Raw genomic sequence first — 23,710 nt, forward strand, 5'->3', positions numbered from 1 at the left:
TGGACGCCACTAAGGCGTTTGATACGCTGGAATGGTAATACCTCTTATCAACCGAATCCGGCTGTTATATACATTACCTAGCGCACGCATATAGGTGAATTGTTTGCTTTCTGATCTGTTTCCAATTTCACGAGGCACCAGACAGGGGTGTCCATTGTCTCCTTTGCTTTTTGCGATTGCGATGTAGCACCTTGCTGCTCGCATCCGTCAACACCACACTGCGCGGGGAATAGGGTTCAGTTCCGGGAGCCTACTCATTTAGCTATATGCAGATGACGTCACTCTCTATGTTATTAACCCGGAAGAAAACCTGGATCCACTTTTGAGGGAGTTCATTCGCTTTGGTGGGCTGGCTAGTGTGTTTATAAACTGGGCTAAATTGGTGATTTTCCCACTGACTGACAGTACCCCCCAGATGACATCGGAGTTCCCCTTGAGGTGGGAAGCTGAAGCGGTTAAATATTTGGGGGTTTGGATAAGTTGAGGCACACAGGAGGTGTAGAGATTGAACTATGGCCGAGCTGTTATGTGGCTGGAGGAAAAAGTGAAGGTGAGGTCCAAGTTGCCATTATCGCTAGCCGGCAAGATAGCACTGGCTAAAATGGTTATCCTACCAAAGTTCCTGTATTTATTCGTCAATATACTGATTCTACTCCCTCTACACTTTTTTAATTCCCTGAGGTCGCAACTGGTTTCCCTGGAGTGGGCAGGGGGGCAGGTCAGAACCTCTTGGGACCTGCTGACTTTCCCATTGAGACAGGGTGGTTTGGGGGCTCCTGATATGCAGCTATATGCCCTATGCGCCCAGACGCAAATTTTGCACTATTGGGCACACCAGAGCCCCTTCCAGCCACATGTGGCGGTTGAGACCGATGTGATGGCCCCAGTCCCACTTAAAGTGGCACTATATCAAAAAGCATGCCACCCTCGTGGTGACATAGATTCTGCTGGAACACTATGCTGGGCATGGGATGAGCTGCGCAAAAGGGCAGGAGTCCCGGTGCTATATGCCCCTTCCATTCCTTTGCCGCAAAACCCAATGCTGCCATGCATACAGAATAGTATAAGCAAGTCACTGGCCCAGAAGATGAAACGTCAGACTTTTGCAGACTATACCCAGGAGATGAGTTCGGAAAGTTTTCGATTCAGTGAATCACATAATTGGCGGAGCATTGGCCCCATCCCCAGCCCTTGATCTCCTGGGGTATGTTAAAGACACACCGCCCAAGCTACATGCATTCCTTTTACTGTTTGCGAAGAGACTGGTTGCAATTTACTGGGGCAGGAGACAGGTGCCCTCTATTAAAGAATGGGTTAGGGACGTCACATACTGGAACACACAATTGAGCATATTTTGGGAACTCATGCCGCCCTCTTCTAGACCTCGAGATATCTGGGAACCATTCCTGACCTGTGTTCAAGTTCAGCAAACATTGAATGCAGTAGCGAATAAAGGAGACACTCAGAGTGTAACACGGACATGATGAGATATTATCATCCACTTACCCCTAGGGCTTGCCTCCCTGTTGTAGTTCCTAAGAAATGTGGTCATGAAAATGAAGTACAGATATGACTTATGCCCTCTCTGAGGTAATATGTAATGTACTACTTTTTGGTGTTGCGACTTGCTACTTCGAACAACTATTTAGACTAACGCTGATGCAAATCCTTCAGCTAGTGGAAGGCTGACGAAGTGTATGTCACTAATGGGATTAGTGTACTATGGAGACTGTGTTTCCCTGAGCTCCTATATTGGTCAATGCCATGCTGGCTTGTTGCATTGTACTGTAGCCTGTTTGTTTTAAAAATGCCTATATAAAAAAACTAGCACACAATATCAGCATCCACATATGACTTTTACACACAATTTGTCAAAAATCGACATGAGAAGAATGTAATAAAGTGCATGGCACTGAATGGAAATGTTTGAATAAATCATTAACACTGGCCTGCTACTGCGAAGTGTGCTACTCAACACCAATGCAATACTCATCAAGGGTAGTAAGCACTACATGGATCTCAGGAGTTTGTGATCATGTTTTGTTTTTAATAGGGGTTTGTAGAATTCGCATAATTTGCTTTCACGTAAGCATGCAAAATTTCTGGAAAATTGCACTAAATTGGGCAAAATACAAATATAGTACATAACACTATATTTGGGTGAAATGCATTCCCATATCCATTTTGGCCGCAAGGAAACATTCCCGCTAAAACAATACCACAAAAAACACAAGTAAAAAGAGCGACAGCCGCTCGTGTTCTGGTCATTCGGTGTGCTCTTGCGAGCACTATACAAATACAGCACCTACAAAACATGTTGCTGTGACGCCTTGACGAACAAAACTCATATCAAACGTTGTCAAACAATAGTGTCTCTACAGAATTTGTCTTTGTCAAATTAATTTTATTTTTTCAAAGATGTAATTGTAAAGTAATCTGTTGACCACAAAAATATTTGAAGTTAGTAAAGCATCTTGTGTTATAGTGTTTTTGATTTTCCTTGTTGTTATTGCCGTTTTGCTATTACATTCTCCCCACTGTAAAAAAGAATCTGAAGAGAGATTGAATGGGGAAGTGGATGTCTACATTAAAAACGAGTACTACTTTGCATAGACCCAAACTATAAAATAGATTCTAGCATGCTATATAGATTCTAGCATGCTATAATAGATTCTAGCATGCTATAATAGATTCTAGCATGCTATAATAGATTCTAGCATGCTATTGGTGAGGAAAACATGAACATCAAATGGAACACTTATCAGTAGACTAGAGACAAGAGTCTCCTGCACAAGAAGACATACCAGGCATGTCAGAATGTTAAGGGGATATATTCTTTAACTGCAAAGCGAAAGCACTACCCTGTGAAATTTGGTTGTAAAACGCAGGGTGTCTGTTCTTGTAAAGTTTTCTTCCACAACATTTTAAACCTTTGCAAATTTATGAACTAAGTTTACAAAGGTTAAAATGTAAAAAGGAATAGTGGCAGTAACCTTGTGCTATAAGTAGGCTTGAGGGAGAAAAAAGTCTGCAGAAAAACCCGAAACAGGAGAATTATCACTCAAACTATCTTTTTTTTTTCCTGAGTTTAATATAGCGCGAAGTAGACCCAAGGTAATCGGGTATCAGAGCGCTTTACAAGAGCACGACAGAGCTTTAAGTGGGCAGGGTCTCACCGGGTCTGAGCACCGGCAGTTTTTTTAAGGGGGGCTCGAAACGGGTCTCTATCGGGCTCTGTTTTGTGCCCTGGTACAGGCGGTCCGTTTTTTCCGGATTGCAGTGACAGCAGACACATGGATGTGCGCGTGCTTACACTGCTCACTTCTTACTAGTGGAGAAGTTACGTGAGCATTGTAGGTGAAGGGAAATCCTTTAAAGAGAGACATTCCCCTTCTCTTTTTGAAATGCAGGGGCAGCAACATCGTCGTGGTGTCACAAGGGTTTTAAGTGGAAGCTTTTTCAATATTATCTACAAGCCGTAGTTGCTGCATATTTATCGTATGCAACTAACAAGCATTGACAAAGCCAATAGTCGTAATTTGGTGTAGGTATGATGTTACTTGTATCATATATCTGGATGCAAATAACCTAAAGAGAAAATACAAGTCGGGTGGCACACTATGCTAAGCACAGATTGTTAGCATGTGTTTTTTACGCCACGCCCTTAATTACATTGGCCACGCCCCTTTGAGAGACCCCCCTAGTTTTTTCATCCCACTTAAAGCCCTGGTTAAAGGGAATCTTCGGATGTCGCAAGGACAGAGCACAAGAGAACCATACAATCTACTCTGCAGAGGTTTTTCTTTTTATATGAAAGTCAATGTGAAACTTTAAAAAATGTCAGGGCTTCCTGCTTGACATATGCCCTGCCCCAGGATTCAAATCACTGTTCTCCATAGGTCTAGTGGCAACATACCTCAGAGAATTCAGCAATCTAACATATTAGCTGAGATGTAGGAAAAGCATCAGAACAAACCCACTGATAATTTCACCTTCCAGCTAATTTTAAATCTCTTACCCAGCCAAACTGATGTTAATGTTAAAATATTTATATAGCGCAACGTTCACCTGGTCGGTTTCTTGGCGCTTCTGGGATAGAGCTCTATGGGTTGGTGGCTTAGGAGGAGTAGGCTTGCTGGAATAACCACGTTTTAAGCAGCTTCCTAAAGTGGAAATGCGAATCAGTGGAACGGATTGAAAGAGGGAGGGAGTTCCAAATTTGGGGGGAAAGCGTGGAAAAGCAGGTGCCGCCATATTTTTGGCGCTTATATCTAGGGACGGTCAGTAAATGTTGACCGGAGGAATGGAGGGTACAGGAGGGGATGTATTTTTTGATCCGATTGGAGATGAACCTAGGGCCTGTGTCTGATAGGGCTTTATGCGTAATGCAACTGAGCTTGAAGATGCTTCCTTGTTCCACGGGAAGCCAGTGCAGTTTTTTGAGCAATGGTTTTGTGTGAAGGTGGGCTGGGAGTTGGAAGATCAGTGTGGCTGCCTGGTTCTGTATCAGTTGCAAACGATGCATCTGGTAAGCAGGAATACTTGCGTACAGTGCGTTGGTATAATCCAGCCGAGAGATGATGAGCGCAAGAATGACCAGAGTAAGGGCTTCTTTTGATAAAAATCTTTTTATTTTTTTTATTTTCCGTAACATGAGAAAGTAAGCAGACACCACAGAACTGATCTGAGGGTTCATCGAAAGATCACTGCTAATTTTGACGCCCAAGCTTTTTGCCGAAGAAACTGGGGTGGGCGGAGAGCCCAAAGCGGGAGGCCAAAAGCTGGCATTCCAGGAGTTAGAAGGCGTGAGTGTCAAGACCAACTCAGTCTTGTCAGGGTTAAGTTTTAATTGGTTGGCATTCATCTAAGTACTAATGTAGGTCATGTTAGACTGTAGGTTGATTTCAGAAAGTCTTGTAGGTTGGATGTTAAAGATGAGTTGCAGGTCATCTGCATAGTTGTAAACCAGGGCTCCCATTTCCTTCAGGGCCGATATTAAAGGTTGCATGTATAGGTTGAATAAAAGGGGGATAATGAGGAGCCCTGTGGGACTCCGCAAGAGAGCCGACCTTTTTTTGATAAAAAATTGCCCATTCTGACAGATTGATGTCTGTCCGTCAGGAAGGAGCGTATACACCTCAAGGTAAGGAGAAAGTAGAGGGGTTTTAGGCAATTCTTAAGTCAATTCCCAAATTCCCCCAGTGCAAAATGAGCAAGTGGTTAAAATACAATCAGAACACAACTAGAAGCTACACGAGTTATTTAAAATGATAAAATCAAGGTACACTAACGCCTAAATCGCGTTAGCCTGCTCCAAGGAAGCCTGCCAGAAGGGTAGAGCACGTCCGATGCGCGACGGCCAGCACATCCGTTTTATGGGGAGAGGAGCGTATTTGCACTAGACCGCTCACCCGTGGCCCCGCCGGAAGTGTGGGAAAAGTGAGAATAGCAAGCCGCCTCCCTCCACAACATGTGATTATAACAGGGGAAACCCAATCAACCCTTGTAGGCTTGGGCAATAGATTATTCAGGTCAAAAGGTGCTACAAGGGACTTAATTTTTCCAACGCCAGCGCTGCGGACACGGTCGATCAAGATGTTATGATTGACTGTGTCGAATGCGGCGGAAAGGTCGAGGAGGATCAGGGCCTGGGGGGAGTTGTGGTCCACCCCCGTGCATAGCTTGTCCATGACCGTTACAAGAACCGCCTCGGTCGAGTGGGCAGGCCTAAAGCCAGCTGGATGAGGGTCTAGATATTGAGACTCCTCAATAAAGGAGCTCAGGCATTCCGCCACATGTGTCTCCAAAATCTTACTTAAGTAAGGTAGGAGGGATATTGGGCGATAATTACTCAGCACTTGGGGGTCCGCCCCAGGTTTCTTGAGGATGGGGAGGATCTCTGCACTTTTCGAACGAGTCAGGGACCATTCCACTGCAGATAGAAGTGTTGAGAAGAGATATGGGTGGGTCGGGACATGCGCCGAAAGCGTCGCGCAGTATATGGGGAGGACCGCTGTCCAGAGGGGAGCCAGATTTGACCCTGTTCAACAGGTTGGAAAAGGAATCTGGGGTGATGGAGGGGAAATGATCCAGTAGAGGGGGAAAGATGTTATCAGGCAAGGCAAAGGGACTGGGAGTACTTGTTAAGGGGATGCTTGATTTAATTGTGTCAATTTTTTCAAAGAAGTAATTATTTAACCTGTCGCACAATTCTTGAGAGTGCACTGGTTGTGCTGAGACTCTCTCCATCCCTGTCAGTTCGTCGACTGTCGAGAAGATCTCTCTGGTTTTGTTAGCCGAGTTCAAGATTTTACTTGTGATGAACTCGGTTTTACATTTTAACACAGCAGCTTTGTAATCCTTAAAAAGGGACAAGTAGCTGGTTTTCAGTTCGGGCTCATATTTCTTTCGCCATTTTCGCTCAGCTTGTCTGAGGTTTAGTTTTTGTACCTTTAGGGCGGGAGAGAACCATTTTTGAGCATCATGGGAGCTGCATGCTTTAATGTTTTTTGAGGGGCAACCTTGTTGCTGGCTTGTTCAAGCCAACTGGCTCGGTTTTCCGCCTGATTTGTGAGAGAGGTAACTTGGGTCGGCGGGGTAGTGTTGATAAGAATAGTTTTAAAGGTCTCGATGCTGGCTTGGCCCCAGTTCCTCGCCTTCATGCTGCTGGGTCTAATCGTGGGAGGTACTGCCAAGCCGGTAAGTGTGCACCTAATTAAACAGTGGTCTGACCAAGCGCAGGGAAGGACAACAAGTTGGGTAATGTCTAGATGGAAGGACCAAACTTGGTCTAGAGTGTGACCTTTGTTGTGCGTATGGGTATGAACATGCTGTACGCAGTTGAGATTGATCAATAGGTCAGTGAAGTCGCGGGAGAGTGGGGTTTCATTTGTGTCGCCCGGCCAGTAGTTGAAATCACCCACGATCAGCACTCTGGAGTGATTAATGGCCAAATGGCCGATTAAATCGCCAAACTCCAACGGATAAGATGGCATGTGCAATGGAGGACGATATGCAACGACGCATGCCAGCGAGGAGAAGTGCGTTTCCAGTTTAATAATAAGTGTTTCCGTCTGAGCGATTTGAGTAGTGGAGAGTGCAGTGAACTGGTGTTTTTTGTGGATAATTGCGGCCACGCCCCCGCCCTTTTTGTCCGCGTCCCTATCGACATGGAGGATGTAATAGGGAGCGGGGATGGCTGCTAGGATGTCAGGAGAGGAGTTGTCACGCAGCCAAGTTTTAGACAAGAATAAGATATCCGGCCTGTTCAGCTCGATCAGGGAGAGTATCTCTGACTGGTGCTTGCCATGGGAGCGAGTATTGAGGTAATATATCGTTAGTTCTTCGCTTTTATTGTCGAAGACGGATCTGGGGCAATATCGCAATGCAGGTCAGTGAAGGCAGAAGGTGCCCTCCTTGGCCAAGAAATGTCAGACGGTGACTGATGTAAGATCAGAGGGCAGGAGGCCATAGTGCTCCAGTCGGTGTAGCTGAGCAGTGCCTAGCCCATAGTTGCTGCAAAGTGCTTTTAGTTGGTTAGCTGTGTAAGAAAATGGCCGAGCATAGTGACCGGCCCCCTGCCCCGGCCTGGCGCGGATGGGCGCAGACGGGCTTGCCTTTAGCAGTGGTTGTATGCTTGTGCCAGTGCAGCGTTGATGGAGATGATGCGACATTTTATTTGTCTCCCCATATCTCAATTTGTAATCTAAATTCACTGAATCTACATACATTTTTTGATGAACATACTTCTAGCTTTCTCCGTGTTTCCTTCTCCTTCCAATGATTGATTCGTGTTCTTTTTAAACTTTCTACAAATGTGATATTCTTTTGATACACCGGAGTGTGATAATATCAATACGACTCCCTCCACAACAATCAAGCAAGCTTGTGGTGGACCGGGGAGGTAAGGAGAAAGTAGAGGGGTTTTAGGCAATTCTTAAGTCAATTCCCAAATTCCCCCAGTGCAAAATGAGCAAGTGGTTAATACAATCAGAACACAATTAGCAGCTACACGAGTTATTTAAAATGATAAAAATCAAGGTACACTAACGCCTAAATCGCGTTAGCCTGCTCCAGATGCAGATCTTTGATGCGAGACAACTACAAGTATTTGTTGAGCCCAGTGGGATACTTGACCCTCTCGAAGCAGGATTTTGACGACACTGTGAGACAGAGTAACTTGTTGATTCCATCATGGAAGAGGGATTGAGGTCTGTGGTGTCAGGACACTGGTTTTCTCAGAGCTGTAGGCCTGCATGCAACACTGACGACCATAGGATCTTAGTTGCCAAACTAAAAAACATAGGTGTGTACCATCTGCCACAGTGGATTTTATCCATCTTACCGTTTCAATAACAAGTTATATCCAGACCTCTAAGCAGGTTATCGAGCTCCAGAGTGAGACAGTGAGCAAGGTCTGATCGCCTGCTGGAGTACCACAGAACGATATAGGATAATGTAAAGTGTTGCCTTCACCTCGTCATCTTAGTAACAGAGTGGACATTGTACCATTTCAATGGATTGTTCTGTTTTCTCCAGACAACCAGCACAGTGGAAGCAGTTTGATGATGTTAATGAGATCAGCATTTCCAGTTGCTTAACCTACTGAAAGACCTGATTGTCGAAAACCTATCTAGGGCAGGAAGGACAGAACTATCCCCCAGATGCATCAAGCATCCATTTGGTGATTCCTTATTAGCGAAAAATAAGGAATCGCTAATAGGGAATAGCAAAATGCTATGCAAGAAGAGCTCGCTCAAAAAAATAGCGAATTCTTAAAATTCCTTCATTTTGACTCGCAAATTGCGACTCGCAATTAAGGAATACCTCCCCATTCATTCCTATGGGCCCATAGGAATGAATGGGAAGACATTCTCAATTTGCGAATTGCAATAAGTGAATCGCAAATTGAAAATGCGATTTCAAGGGTGCAGGGGTGTCCTAAGGACACCCTGTTGCACCCCTGAAATTGATCTGTGCACATGTGTTGCGCACACACATGCCCTTAGAGCATGTGTGTGCGCAACATGAAACTTTGAAAAATGCACAAAAGTGCATTTTTCAAAGTTTTTGCAAATTACCATGAAGTTGAACTTCATGGTAATTTGCCACTCCTATTAGCGAAATCGCAATTTTTTTTAACTTTGATGGATTGCATTTAAGGAATCTCAATTTGAGATTCCTTAAATGCAAGTAATCGCAATTTAGTGAATTCTTAATTTGCGATTTTTGCATTTGGGATGATGCATCCCAAATGCAAAAATCCCGGTCACAAAGGGGCAGATTCTGAGAATCTGCCCCTTTGCGAGTGGATTTTACCTTGATGCATCTGGGCCTATGCTACTGCGGTGCCAGCACAGCAGGGCTATGTTCACCTGAGAAGCGTATCCATCAGGACGGTAAATCCCTTTAAGCAGAGGTAGATCAGAAAAGCCTTGAATCAATAACAGCCTGATTCATCAAAGACCCGATTTGCGAGTCTATAATAGCGATTCATAAGGAATCGCTATTACAGACTCGCAAAACGGGATTCATGTAGGAATCGCAAAAAGAATTGCAATTCCTACACATTCCTTATTTGCGATTAGCAAATTGCTAATCGCAAATAAGGAATAACTCCCCATTCATTCCTATGGGCCTTTGGCCCATAGGAATGAATGGGAAGTATTCCTTATTTGCGATTAGCAATTTGATAATCGCAAATAAGATAGCGATTTTAAGGGTGCCAGGGGTGTCCAAAGGACCCCCTGTAGCACCCCTTAAATGCAAATTGAAACAGGTGTTGCGCACACACATGTCCAAAGGACATGTGTGTGCAACATGCAACTTAGAAAAATGCTTTTAAAAGCATTTTTCTAAGTTTTCGCTATTTACCACGAGGTTTGACCTCGCGGTAAATAGCGGGCCGAAATTGCGAAATAGCAATTTTTAAATGGATGATGAATTGCATTTAAGGAATCTCAAATAGAGATTCCTTAAATGTAATTCCTCGCAAAATAGCAAAATCGCTATTACCGATTTTTGCATTTGGGATGAATCCCAAATGCAAAAATAGCGCTCGCAAAGGGCCAGATTCTCAGAATCTGGCCCTTTGCGAGACGATTTCGGCTTGATGAATCAGGCTGAAAGTATACTATCACTAAAGATATCTCAAGTGAGAAACGTGAAACCAAATTATTACAGGATTAACTTATGCCAACATAAATGAGACGTGCACTGGCTGTTAGTATTCACTTTCTGTATTGCATAATGCACAGGTTTAAAAGTATGAAATCATTGTTCTCAACACAACCACAAAGGTTTCCAGCAAAGATTACAGCAAAAGAGATTCAAATTCTCCTGCTGAGTACACAGGTTCAGACAGAAAAGGGAAGGCGAGGGTGCAACACAGTGGCTGACAATGCCGCTTTATCTGGTTAAAGTCTCAGAATGATTCACTGAAAGAACCGATCACAGTCGTGTCTTGTATGACAGTTGTCAGGAAGCCTGACATGTTCTTACCGCCAGGGAATGCAGAGTTCTTGGATCAAACAGCAGTTTCTCTCCCAGGGGCAGGCGTTGGCTTTCCATGTGTAGCTCGCGGAGCTCTTCACACCCTTCCAGTCCTTCCACCACAGTGATGCAATTACAACCCAAATACCTGAGGACGACAACACAGGTCTTCAGCAGAGGGAAGGACCAGGTACCAACACGAAGGCACCATTGAGCAATTCAGGTCATGCATGTTTAGAATGATGGTGGTGCAGATATTAAAGGCAACTCAAGAAAACAGATTCCTTCATGGGAACATCTTTGACTTAACGTGCGCTCTGCACTTTCTTAGACCGTGTTTTCATCAAATGTAACCACTACATGCAAATTGGTCTGGCTTTTTTCACAATCGACAGTTTATACTAAGATGCGCTCCTGAACCCGGTTGGGTGGAGTTTGCACTTTATAAGACACAAAATAAATAAAAAAAAGCATTTATATAAATAATAAAATAATATATGCATTTGTCTGCCTTCAACGGGAGCACAAGAGAGGCATTGATGCAGAGGTTAGGCCTTTCTGGACCAGGTCACAAAGGTATTTCGGTTTCTCAGACAGCCCAAACAGGATTAGCCACATCCAGGTATAATATTTACATGAAACATGAAACAGGAAGGCAGTGACTTCCTCTGTGGCAGGTATCAAGGGACGTGCTTGTGTGTGCCAGGATCTAGGAATTAAAGCAAGTGAATTTAACCGGGAGGCAGACTAGACAAACAAGGACTTCAATCTCACTTTAAGCACATGGTAATTAGTAAACATTTACAGATCTTGGCACAGCACGTTGCTATTCTAAACGCATCACAGAGCCCGTGTTTAGGTTCACAGCAGGTAAAGAAGGACCAGTGACAAGGAGGCATTCCTGTAGCACTAAGGCAGTCGATGTCACTCACTCAATTAAGGCAATAGGAGAACTAGGTATATGATTTAAATCGCGCCACTGAGAGAGACAGAACTTAGAGAATCAATCTTGATATCTATGTATCCACTCCAAAAAGTAGATAAATGCTTCTTAGCTTGACAGTCACATGTTTGTCACCTGGGCTGGCTATGCTGGTGACCTTCCCTTACTTTTATTGAAGCAAGCAAGGTCATCATCTCAGCCCATCACAACCACGTAGTATAATACTTGCATTGTATACTTGGTCTAATGTACAACATTTCTGGTTGAGATGATGCTCAAAATAGAGAAATACAAATATGTGCCTTAGAAGACCACTTTAGATGACGAGAACACGGGTTAGGAGCAGCCTCACTGGGAAAACAAGAATCTAATAGGGGTACCTGTGGAATGGTGCAGAGGGTGATGGAAGAATAAGCCATGGAAACAATTCTGTATTTGGTGCTGGCCCATACATTAACAACTTAAAGAAAGGTGAAATCTACAAATGTATGAAACACAGCAAGAATTAACATTACTGGTAATTACTGGAAGATAGTAGCAACAATATAAATCACTCATTTAAAAAAAAGAACTAGAATAAAATATTTTAGGAAGGCTATGATTTCTTATTTGTAGTTTTTGTAAAGCACTCAATCTGCAAGTTACTACTCGAGTGTGCTGGAAAGGGGGGTAAGATAAGGTAAGTCACACGGAAGACTATTGTATAATCGGAAACCTATAGAAGTGGGATAAAGAATCAAAAATGCTCAAGGGAAGTCCCATCACGCAGAGTCAGATGTTTCCAATGGGGAAAAGTCTTCTGGGATGAAGTCTATGTATTAATGAGAGAGTCTGATTGCAAACAGTAAAAAGATTTACACCAACGCATGACTGGTGAAGTAATGTATCTTGAAGCTATCATAAGCATCTTTCTATTTTCTCTTTGATTTTCAACTGGTTTGGATGAGGCTGTGAAGAAAACGGGTTTAAAAAATGCAGAAGCAAGACTGGATCAGCCAGACTCCAAGCAACAAATTGCAGAGCGCTGTGGCTAAGCTAGAAGTTCATATGGTCACATACTCGAACTAATGAATCTCCAGAAGGTATTGGTGGCAAAAATGTATTTGTAGACTACAACCAACCAAGGCCGGAAACCACAACCGGCCCTGGCAAAGTGCTTGGCCGGCCCCACCTCCCCACTCGGGGGAGGGGGGCGAGCACTTTGTCGGGCCGGTTTTCGGCCGATTTTGTTACAGGGCCGATTTTGCAGCTATGCTGCAAAAACGGCCCTGTAACAAAAACGACACCCAGAGGCCTAAAACCGGCCCCCACCCGTGCAGCATACCGGGGATTGCCCGGTGCTCACTATGGCCAGTCCGGGCCTGCAAACAACACACAAGCCCTGACGACTGTGATGTAATAACAGGGTCATTTCTAGGCTATGTGATGCACAGGAACAATTGACCTACGTCAGGCTGGAATTGTATCTTTAAAATGTGATGGATACATGTCACACCTCTTTCCTTGTTTCACTTTGACCAACAACACTTCATTTTCTTTATCTCACACCTCAGCAGCTCTCCTTTAAAAAAATTCAGAACTGTGTGATAATGAAAGAGTAACTGTGTTACCACATTTAAAGCACGCATTTACTTCTGCAAATAAATAGCATTTACTGAGAAGAATTTTGTAAATGTTGGCTTAAATTTATTTTACTTTATTTTTTTTACTATATTGTATGGCACAATCACGGTAACAAACAAGACCCTATTTCCAGAGTAGGAAGAGAAAAAGCAAAATGAGCTAAGTTTCTTCACAAAGCAATGTTCTCTGGTGGACTCACTCAGTAATTTTATCAGCCTCAACGTGAAGTTAGGAAATTGATCCCATTAGGTGAAAATGATGCATCACAGCGTCTGGTTGCCCAGCAGCAACAGTCTAATAAACAGAGTAGAGTTAAGGGGCGTGGTAACCGCAGGGGCACAGGAGGCGCAAGGGAAAAGATGCAGGAAGAGCCCCTGGCAGATCTTGAGAGGAAGAAATGAATGCTTCCATGGTGAGAACAGAGGAAGGGAGTGAATCATTGTTTAAAGATCAGTAGCTTGCTACCAGAGCAGCTGAGGGAGCTCTGAACAGGGCCCAGTATTTGGAAGAACAGGTCTGAGGGGTATCGGCAGCCGCCCTTGGAGCTTTTGGCCTCAAGGATTACACAGACTTCACATTTCTCGACTGCACCGAGGGAGATTCGGTGTCAGTAGCCTGAGACAAATGCCACTCACCCACACAATATTCAAACACAGCACATCTACAAGACAATGAGATTAATGAGGTCAGCCTCTTTTAAGAGCAACAAAGAAGAGGTGGAGCCATACTTAATTTTAGATTTAGGACTAGCACAAACAGTGGCAGTAAATGATAATGTATATCATCAAACTAAAGACACTAGGATACCCCAAGGACAATGTGGCCCACGCCCAGCCCGCGAATCTATGAAACCGCTGCTGCTTACCCTGCCTAGGGCCATTAAAGCAGTACAATGAGTTAGCAACGGCAGACACAGATCGTGTTAGGGCCAAAGACACGAGGCAACACATTCTTGTGTGTGATATGTCCAACGTGGCATTGTGGAAGTGGCCACAGCAACTCAGCCAGGACGGCTCACTGGTATCATATCTGCACACACACAGATGGCCTCAACACAACCGAAACCCGACAACCATACAAAGGTGCACAAATAAGATAGGACGCAGCCAGGCTGAAAATGTTGACAAAGTGACGACCCAGTCATAATGAAAGACCCAGTGCAAAATGTGATGCACCAGTGCTGAGAGGCAGCATTATTAGCATCAACGCGGCATTCAAATCATGCATCAGTATATGATTTCCTCATAGCAGCGCGAGTCAGATACTACATCAGTTACTGAAGAGAAATAGAAACGGGGGCTGGTTTGATGGTGGACCACAGAAAATCCAACAAGGTTTTATTTCCTACGATACTGTTGTTGCAGCTTCTCCATGTTATGTTGAGAAAATAAGCTCAATATGCCCCCTACTGGGCAACAGCAGGGGGTGCATTCCATTCCACCAACTTGGAAAACTGTCCTATTTCATCCTACTGACTAAGGCTTGTGAAATTCGCCTACCATCATTCAAAACGAAGACTCTGACTGACGTTCTTGCACACATCGGATGTCATGAGAGGGTGATCAGAATGTACTATATTACATACAACGTACGCCTTTTATTGTAGGAGTCATAATCGAATGGAAGCAGATGGGCTACTGGTAACCAGGGTCACCAGAATTATGCAGCAGGAAGGGGTCAAATTATGGGGCAGCATTGAGTTAATTATAAGGCAAGAAAAGGAAAATTATGCGGCATATTGGGGCCACATTTTGTGATAGTATTATTCATTATTTGGTAATTTTTAAACTTGTTAACACTGTCTGAGCATTGGTTGCACCTCATTAGTACCAGTTCAACACCCAAATATAGTAATAAGCAACAGAAAGGTGACCAGTCAACCTTTGGACTAAGCCTACCACTGCAGGGCAACATGTGTCGCTGCGTTTTAAGTAACTTTTGGACTGTTTGAGCTAGGAACAACATTTGTATTTGTTAAAATCTGCTGATTATGCGGCAGATGAAGATTATGAGGCAAAAATCATATAATTATGTGAAATTCGCCACGGCCGCACAATCACATAATTCCAGTGGCCCTGCTGATAACACAACATTGAAAATTCAATAGGTCTCGCAATTGTTTGAGCTAGAACTATTGACATTGTAAATAACAATGTCTTTTACCCATGTGTTATATACTGTATGTATTTGGTGTGGAGTGTATTTTGTGTGTTGCATTGGAATTGTTAGCTGTGGAAATGTGTGGGTTGGAATAAAGTAAATAAAGGCAAAAAACAAGTCCAATACCCCTTAAAAGGAGGCCCAAATCCAAACAAATATCCTACCTGCATAGACGCTCTCTTGCAGATAGAATATAAAAGAAGGGAACAGAGTGCACCATAGTGTCTGCAGTGGCCTGAGAGCTTTCAATTATTTTGCTATGTCTTGTGAAAGGAAACAGCAAGCCTATAATAAACTAAAAAAAAAGTGTTCTAAAAATATTTAATTATCACACATTCCAAAATCACTTTTACTTTCAAACAAAGGAACAAAAGAATTAATAGACTTATGTATCTTAAAATGTTATTCAGGGGTTACATTTACAGTTGTCACATACTTAAACCCTCAACCCCCTTGGATGTCTTAAACGGAGGCTACGGAGTAACTGAACCAGATCTATGGAGAGGGGGCTGATTGTGCTAAAACAATCTGTTGATATGGTTAAAAAAACAATTTCATGTTGCAAATAAATGAATTACATAAAAAGCCACGCAGCCTCCCAAATATCCCAAAGCACTTTTTTCTTAGATTTAAATAATTATGAAGGAAAGCGAGCTAGCATGTTGGGAAGGTAAATTATATATCAAACTGTGCGTGTTTGTTCAATTTTTTTAATTTGCCCTACAATGTAGCTTGCCTTTCAGACAGCTGCTTAGCTATTGTGTGTACTCAGCAAATATAACTAGGAGCCTAGCGGCTCCTGTATGTTTTGCACGTGGAGAGAGAAAGGCTTGTTGTACCTTATGTACCCTCACAGAGAGCATGTGAAATTGGATTGACTGGAATATTACATATCACTCCTGCACACAAATTTGTTTTAAGCAAGGTTTATCTTTAGTCTTAAAAAACAATGTTCTGCTTATGTGAAATGCGGTAAAGGTGTTGTTGTGTATTGCGAGGCATAATGTGATAATTTGTGTTTTGTTCCGTTCTATGTGTGTTTCTGTTAAAAATTAAGCATTTAAACCGAATCAATTACGTAAGCTTCAGACCTATAAAAATACTGGGAGGATAAACATGTGTTTTCTCACATATTGCAGTAAATTAATTTTTATTTAGAAAATACAGCAGTTTGATGGAGGGCTGGCTTTAATTTTCAAAAAGTAAGGGCTTAAAGACTAACAGAACTGGGAGAATGAAGGGTGAGCTGATTGTGCCAATACAATCTATGGCCACAGAAAATACACATTCTCATTTTATAAATAAATAAATGATATAAAAAGACACGCAGCCTTCCAAATATCCCAAAGCACAATTTTGAGCGATGTAGCAATTACTAAGGACGTTTTGTTTTCATTTGTAGTTAAGTGTATAAGTAGGTAAATGTAAATTTGGAAACATACTACCAAGCATACACGCCACTGCAAAATTATAAATAAATAATCTCGCTCATGCTAGATTATGTTGTTAAAAAAATATCAACACGCTTGGTTTGCTAAAAAAAATGAAACAGTTTCAGAGCGAAATACAAGACATCCCAGAACCAAAGGCTGCATGTTACAAATGTATTTTCTGGTTAGCTACAGTGTTCTCAAACATGAATCTTAATCCACGAGGAGTGCATGCTTTGCGAATGCATGTGTGGCCTGTGTTTGTAGTTACGAAGCATGCTTGCTTCAGCTTAAGGCACAATTTCAGAGCAAAATACAACACAACCCGGAACAAAAGGAAGCATGTTACATTGTAGAAAATGTTATAAAACTTTTCCAATAATGTGCAAATACGCTTGAATTCCATTTAACTGACTCAAACCAAAATTTAAAGCTTGTCTGAATGCATTTTAAAATCAAAAATCAATTAAAACGCATCCACAAAGCAAATGGTAGCGACGTATGAATGCTTTTTGAAGCACAAAATATATTTAAACGCGACCTCTTAAGAAACACGGATGCTGTTCGGAATGACTTTCCAAACACCCGAAAAACAAATACAACGCGTCCAGGAACAAACATATAAATGCCTTTCCGAGGCAAAAATGTAATTAAAAGTGGAGCCCCAAAAAATAAATATGAACACAAGTGATTTTCAAGTTCAACAACAACAAGACAAATCACAACAACATGAATCCCTACCAAATACGAAGAATAGCATGAATACCTTTTCAAGCCCAAATAACAAAAAAGTAGTTCAGAAAACAGATGCTATAAAACTAACTTGTGGCGTAATACTGTACATGGCCGCTGCTTTCAGGGAGGGACGACAGTAAAAGAGACATGACAAATGCATGCCTTAAACAATTTGAAAGAAAGAATGCAATACTGACAAAGCAGACAGCTAATAGCAAGAAGGGGGTGGACTGGAACCCCACAGACTGATTACAGCAGGTCACGAAGAGACAACGCAAGCGCTGACTAGGCTGGACCTAAAAATCAAACTGGCCCTGGCGAGCCCCAAACTAACATTCTTTTGACTCATAAAACGCCAGATGGGTTAGTCCATTGCACTAGACAGGCTACATGCAATAGTGACTTTAAGATACCTAACTGCAACAGTGACCTCCAGCCACTATTGAGGATAATGGGGATGTCAAGGCCTTTGTTCTGCTCACCATATGCCATGCCTCAGAAGAACCTGTTAAAGGCAAAAACATGGGTATGAACACATATAACTCGCACTAAATTCAAACGCTTTCCGCAAAATGCACTGACATTAGTCGGTCCAAATCCCTTGAGCCCATATTATTTATGGTTCATTTCAGCAAAAGACAAAAAGGTTGCCATTAGACCACAACCTAGCAAAGTATGTATTCCTTTATATTCTTTTTTTTTTTTTTTTTTTTTTTTTTAAAACCTTTATTGCACAAAGTCATAAAACAAATACGGGCCTACAACCATCCGGCCGGCCTCGACAACGTTTGGAGCACAGCAGCAATCGATACGGCACCACAGTAGTTGCACAAACGAGTTACAATCGACTTGAATTACACTGGAGAGGTACATACTACCGGGGAGCAGGAGAATTGAAGGTTTATTTTTAAAAGTTTTTTATGAAGAATAGTAACTGTAGTGACTAGAAAGGATCAAGGATCAAACATACCAATCAGACCTAAAGTGGGCAACGCGTAGCACAGAGATACAGCGAGCATGGAGACAACGTCAAAATGGCGGCACCAAAACAGTACATAAGGATTGACAATCGCAGAGTTCGTTGTGCGCCAATTGCTACCCACCCCCTTATAACTAGCGCCATTGACCCAAGGAAAAAGGGGGAAAGAAAGAATGCAGAAAGAAGAAAAATAAGGCCCATAGAAACCAAAACGGACAAAATAATATCCCCCCTCCCCTACCCCCCACCCTACACGCATGCAGAGGCTACGGCCTACCCCCCCCCTAGCAGTGTGTCTGTCGCCCCAAAAGAGTACCCGAAATAAAGAAGAAAGAAAAGAGGGAAAAAAGGAAACATATATTAAACAAGAAAGGCCATAGAGAAAAACCCAGATAAACCCAAGTGCCCCCCCCCCCCTCCAACCTCCTCACCCTGCACGTCAAAGAGGCTATGGCCCACCCCTCAACTAACGTGCCCGACACCCCAGAAATAACCCAATGAAAGGGAAAAAGTGGGGGGAAAAACAATAATTTCAAACCCCCGCCCTCCCCCCACTCACGTCCAAGAGCTCAGGGCAGCCACAAATAGATGAACAAGTCAACAATCAGTAATGGCATCGTAGTACAGTTCAAAGAAACGTTCTCATCCAATGATTGACCGGGCATCCGTCCCTCAAAGCAAGGAAGAAGAGTTCACCCCTGGCCCATTTTGACCCTGCCATCAATCCGTGGCCACTGATAGTGAGGAATGCAGTACCACTTCGGGCAATTAAGGTGACCAGTCAGACAAAGTAGAACCAACACCATGAGAGACCCCAGCGACAATGGGCCAAGGGAGCAACATTTCCAGCAGTGTAGGCGCAACAGCAGGAGACCTGGCCAATCTCTCATATCGAAACACACCAAAGGCAACGTAGGATGGATGGACAAAGGAGCAATGTCCAGGAAACAATCCGCCCGCAGTCCAGTTCCAGGCCCCAATGCCCCACACACGAAGGCAATCGATTCAGAGTCATATACAACACCAGGCAGGGCCCCCCGCGGAGCAAGCGATAGGCGCACAGCAGCTTCATCTGGTGGCAGTGGAGAACCACTACCAACAGCACACTCTTCCAGCTCTTCGAGGCCATCATCCAGCAATGGAGTGAGGTCCCTGGCTTCCCTTACCCAGGCAAGGTGGAGAGTGCCCAAGGCAACAATGAGGTCCCAAACCGTGGGTTCCATCGCGCTCGGCCGGCATAAACTCCCTCGCATTCAGAGTAGTTTCCTCCCCAACTGGCCCCAGCAGTCCCCACCGTCTTAACTGGCCAGAGAGCAGTAAGAATGCCACCAAAAAAGGGGGGGGGACCAGATCCACACTAAACTGCTGTGAGCAATCCGCCATTGCCACTATAGCCTGTGGGCACTCGAGAGAAGGCACGGGCATCAGTCGCACTATGTTGCTGATATTAATGTTACCAGGGACAGACCCGCCAGCAATATCCAAAATCACCGACCTGCAGGGCACTGGGGTCCGCGGAAGCATAGGTATGTCCCCGTACGCTCGGTGCTTCACACCCGATCCAAAATGGCGACCACCCGCCCGTCCAGCCAGCCCAAACAAAGCTGCCCCGAGAACAAAGGAGCAGTCTTACTGGCCGGTGGCGTGGAGTCTTTCAGGTGCGCGGCCGCATCCCGGTCATCGCTCGTCAACCTCGGCCGTCCGAGAGGATCCGATGCTGCCGCCAGGAGTTCCCAGCCTCGGACGACCTGGCCTGCAAAGCCGCGTCCTCGAGTGTCGTTGGCAGCCGTCACCAACCTCCGGCCCCTCGGCCAGCGGGCGGACTCAGTCGCGGTCCAGGCAGAGGGAGCAAAACGGGAGGGTTGCCGGGCACGTCCAAGCTCCGGAGCAACCGCCAGTCAGGCACCACTTCTTCCGACACCTCAGCAGGTGAGTCCCGAGCTGGAGCAAGCGGGGGAAGACAGGATGAAATCAGGATTAGTGTCGTGGCGAGCGGAGCTCACAAACTAGGCAGCCATCTCGCCTCGCGCTCGGCCACGCCCCCCATTCCTTTATATTCTTAAACGGATGTACAAGTATGCTTTTAACAGGGCTAACTGAATGCAGAACAGAAATAAATATGGATGTTGCCCTCCATTTTCCATTGCTCTCTATAATTTTGTATGCTCATCAATATTGCAGTGTTGGTAAGCTAGATCAGAATGAGTGTAGCCAATGGATCATTGGAAACATCCCTGAGGCACTCAATGTTATGTTTTGTTCAAAACAATTTAGCTAGACGATCATTGCTGTTTATCCATGTGGTTCTTTTTATTTTATTTTTATTCCATCATTGATATTGATTTCATATCCATATGACGAAGTGTTTCCAAATAAGCTTTCAACATTCACAAATGAAACATTTATAGTCCGCTCCAATGCATTTCGGGCCACCGCCCTTCATCGGGGAGCATCTACAACAAAACGGTATATGAATGTAATCCTTATTCCAAAACGAATAAATAATGTTAAAGTGTGAGCAAATGAGCCGGTTAAATAAAGTGCCCAATATTTTTACTATCACCGATAATGTGCTCTGGTGTGATAGGTTTACCACTGGCTGGTGCCTAGTAAATGGGGGTAGAGTATATGTGAACCAAAAAACGTCAGTGCGTTAAGCGATGTGCTGGTAAATGCATGCTGATCTAGTGGAGGCTGGTGGCGCTTAAACGCGGTAAAACGATAATATTCAAAATAAGTTCAAAGCCTCTAAGTTAACGATCCCATGCGGAACTTAACAAGGTAACTGCGCGCGAAATGCGGTGCTACGAGCTTGAGGATACTTACAATGGGTGAAGTTTCAAAGGATTCCGGACGCCGGAGACGGCTTAGATGACCGGTTGGGTTTTCGGCGTATGAATATAAACGCCGGTGTTTGTATGGGTCATGTGATCGCCAGGGGTAGACATAGAGAGTGGACTGTGTGTTCAAAAATAAAGCTGGATGAAAGACTGCGCTGCTTACTGATGCATGCAGTGAGATGGAACTATAGTAATTAAAGAATAATAAAAGATAGTAAAGGTTAGGCGGTAACTGGGTAAAAAACAAGCTGAATTAAAAAATGCAATAAAGTATATACAATTAGGAATAAGGTCAATTATACATTCACGAGCTGGGTTCAGAACAGAACAGATGGCATAGTATTGCCCTAGTTATAGTCTTATAAATAACATGCAAATTCCACACGTTCATTTAAGCCTGCGGGCTTGGTCGCATTCAATTTGTAAATCCAGTAATTTTCCCGTTGTAACAGCATTCTATTATTGTCTCTACCTTCTTTTTTTTGGATAATTTCCAATGCCATGAATCTCAATTGAGATATGTTGTGGTTCATTTCCAAAAAATGTGCTGCAACTGATGATTTTAAATTGTGAGTGCGAATATTAGATTAATGTTCGTTCAGTCTAGTCTTCAATTTGCGTTCAGTCTTTCCGACAAACTTTTCCGCACGGACATTTGAGAAGGTATATCAGATTGTTAGAGTCACACGTTGCTGTCACTTGTAGTTTAATGTTGTTTCCTTTCATTGGATGGGTTATCATGTTTAATGGTATGATATTGTGACAATTATTGCAATTGTTATTGCAATTGTTGCATGGTCTCGTTCCTTTTGCGGTAGATGTGGGTTCTGTGGGTTGTTTCAAGATTTCGCCCAAATTTTTACTCCTGGTGTGGGCAAATATTGGTCTGTTTTTAAACATATCTTTAAAGTCTGGTTCTAATACTAACATTGGCCAATGTTTAAGTATTATTTTTATGTACTCGGTGGTTACATTAGAATATTTTGATACTATGACCATCCGGTCACTCTTCTGTTTGCTTGTTGTCTGATATAGTAGGGTTTGTCGATTCAATTTCTCCACTTCTTTAGTAGCTTGTACTAGAAGTTCCTCTGGGTATTTTCTATCTCTGAATCGATCTTTCATTTCCTCCATTCTTATTTTTGATAGATTAGGATCTGACGTGATACGTTTAACTCTCATTAATTGAGATTTCGGTAAATGTTTTTTTAGTGAAGGTTGATGGAAACTGTTATAGTGTAACATGTTGTTACGGTCGGTGGGTTTGCGAAAAATATCCGTTGTTATTTTGTTGTTTTGTACGGTGATTTGTACATCCAAAAATGTGATGGTTTTGGGGTCTATTGTCCAGGTAAACTGTATTCGTGGGTTGGTTGCATTGAGGGTTAATTACGCCTGTTCCAAGTTCTGTCGTTCCAAAGGATGAATAGGTCATCAATATACCTGCCGTACATTCTGAGGTTATCCTTCCATTTTGGGTTTGTCCAAATGTGAGACTGTTCGAATTCTCCCATAAAGATATTCGCGTACACTGGGGCAGCGCTGTTTCCCATGCTGGTGCCCACTAGTTGCAGAAACCAATTGTCTTTATACGCAAAATAACTGTGATACAGCGTAAACATAACTAACTCCATTAGAAATATTTTCATGGGTTCGTCTACTTCAAGTTTCAAGATGGCCTGTTCCATGGCTTCAATGCCCTCTTGATGTGGAATGGTCGTGTACAACGAATTAACGTCAGCGGTGCATAGCCACAGTTCTTCATTTGGGTCTATGGTAATTGTCTCTAATTTCTTCAGAAAATCTGTTGTGTCACGAATATAGCTTGGTAAAGATTGAACAATAGATTGGAGATGACGGTCCAGAAATTGACCTATAGGCTGGTGTATGCTGTTGCGGGTAGATACAATAGGTCGGATTGGGGGATCCATTAGATTTTTATGTATTTTCGGGACCGCATATATGTTTGGACTTCTTGGGTTGGATTTTAGTAAGAAGTTCTTGGTCTTTTGGTTGATCACTCCCTGTGTTGTTGCTTTGTTTATTATTTCAGTCAAGATCCTCATGTATTCTGAGGTAGGATTCCCTGGGAGTTGTGAATAGGTGGAGTCATCCGATAGGTGCTGTTGGATTTTCTGATGATACATGTTTGAGTTCATAATAACGAGGGCTCCGCCCTTGTCTGCCTTAGTACAGGTTATGTTTTGATTGTTTGCTATTTTCTTTAGTGTATCCCGGTCTTTTTGTGTGACATTCTTATATTTGTTTTTCTGGAAGTTAATCGTTGATAGGTCTTGTCTGACCATTTGTTCAAATAAGTCGATTGTTTTGTGACTTTGGGGAGCCTGAAATGAGCTGAATGTTTTGAGTCCCATTAATGGATCCGGTTCATTTTCTCCAGTTACTGGCATTATGTTGGTAAAGAAGTGACGTAGTTTTAATTTTCTAGTCAGTTTAAATGTGTTGACTTCTAGCTCAAGTAAATCAGTTCCTGTTGTTGGTACGAAGG

General features: G+C 43.2%; 1 protein-coding gene across 2 annotated transcripts in view; it reads right to left on the reverse strand.

Annotated features, from left to right (window-relative positions):
- Positions 1–23,710, reverse strand: part of PPP1R42 (protein phosphatase 1 regulatory subunit 42) — a 655,757-nt gene that overhangs the window by 288,142 nt on the left and 343,905 nt on the right. For both annotated transcript variants that reach the window (XM_086965837.1, XM_086965838.1), the window contains one exon: positions 10,501–10,639. In XM_086965837.1, coding sequence (XP_086821963.1) covers positions 10,501–10,639 — 139 coding nt within the window. The remainder of the gene's footprint in view (positions 1–10,500; positions 10,640–23,710) is intronic.

The sequence above is a fragment of the Lissotriton vulgaris genome, chromosome 4_1, assembly GCF_964263255.1.
Source record: "Lissotriton vulgaris chromosome 4_1, aLisVul1.2, whole genome shotgun sequence".
Taxonomy (NCBI): domain Eukaryota; kingdom Metazoa; phylum Chordata; class Amphibia; order Caudata; family Salamandridae; genus Lissotriton; species Lissotriton vulgaris.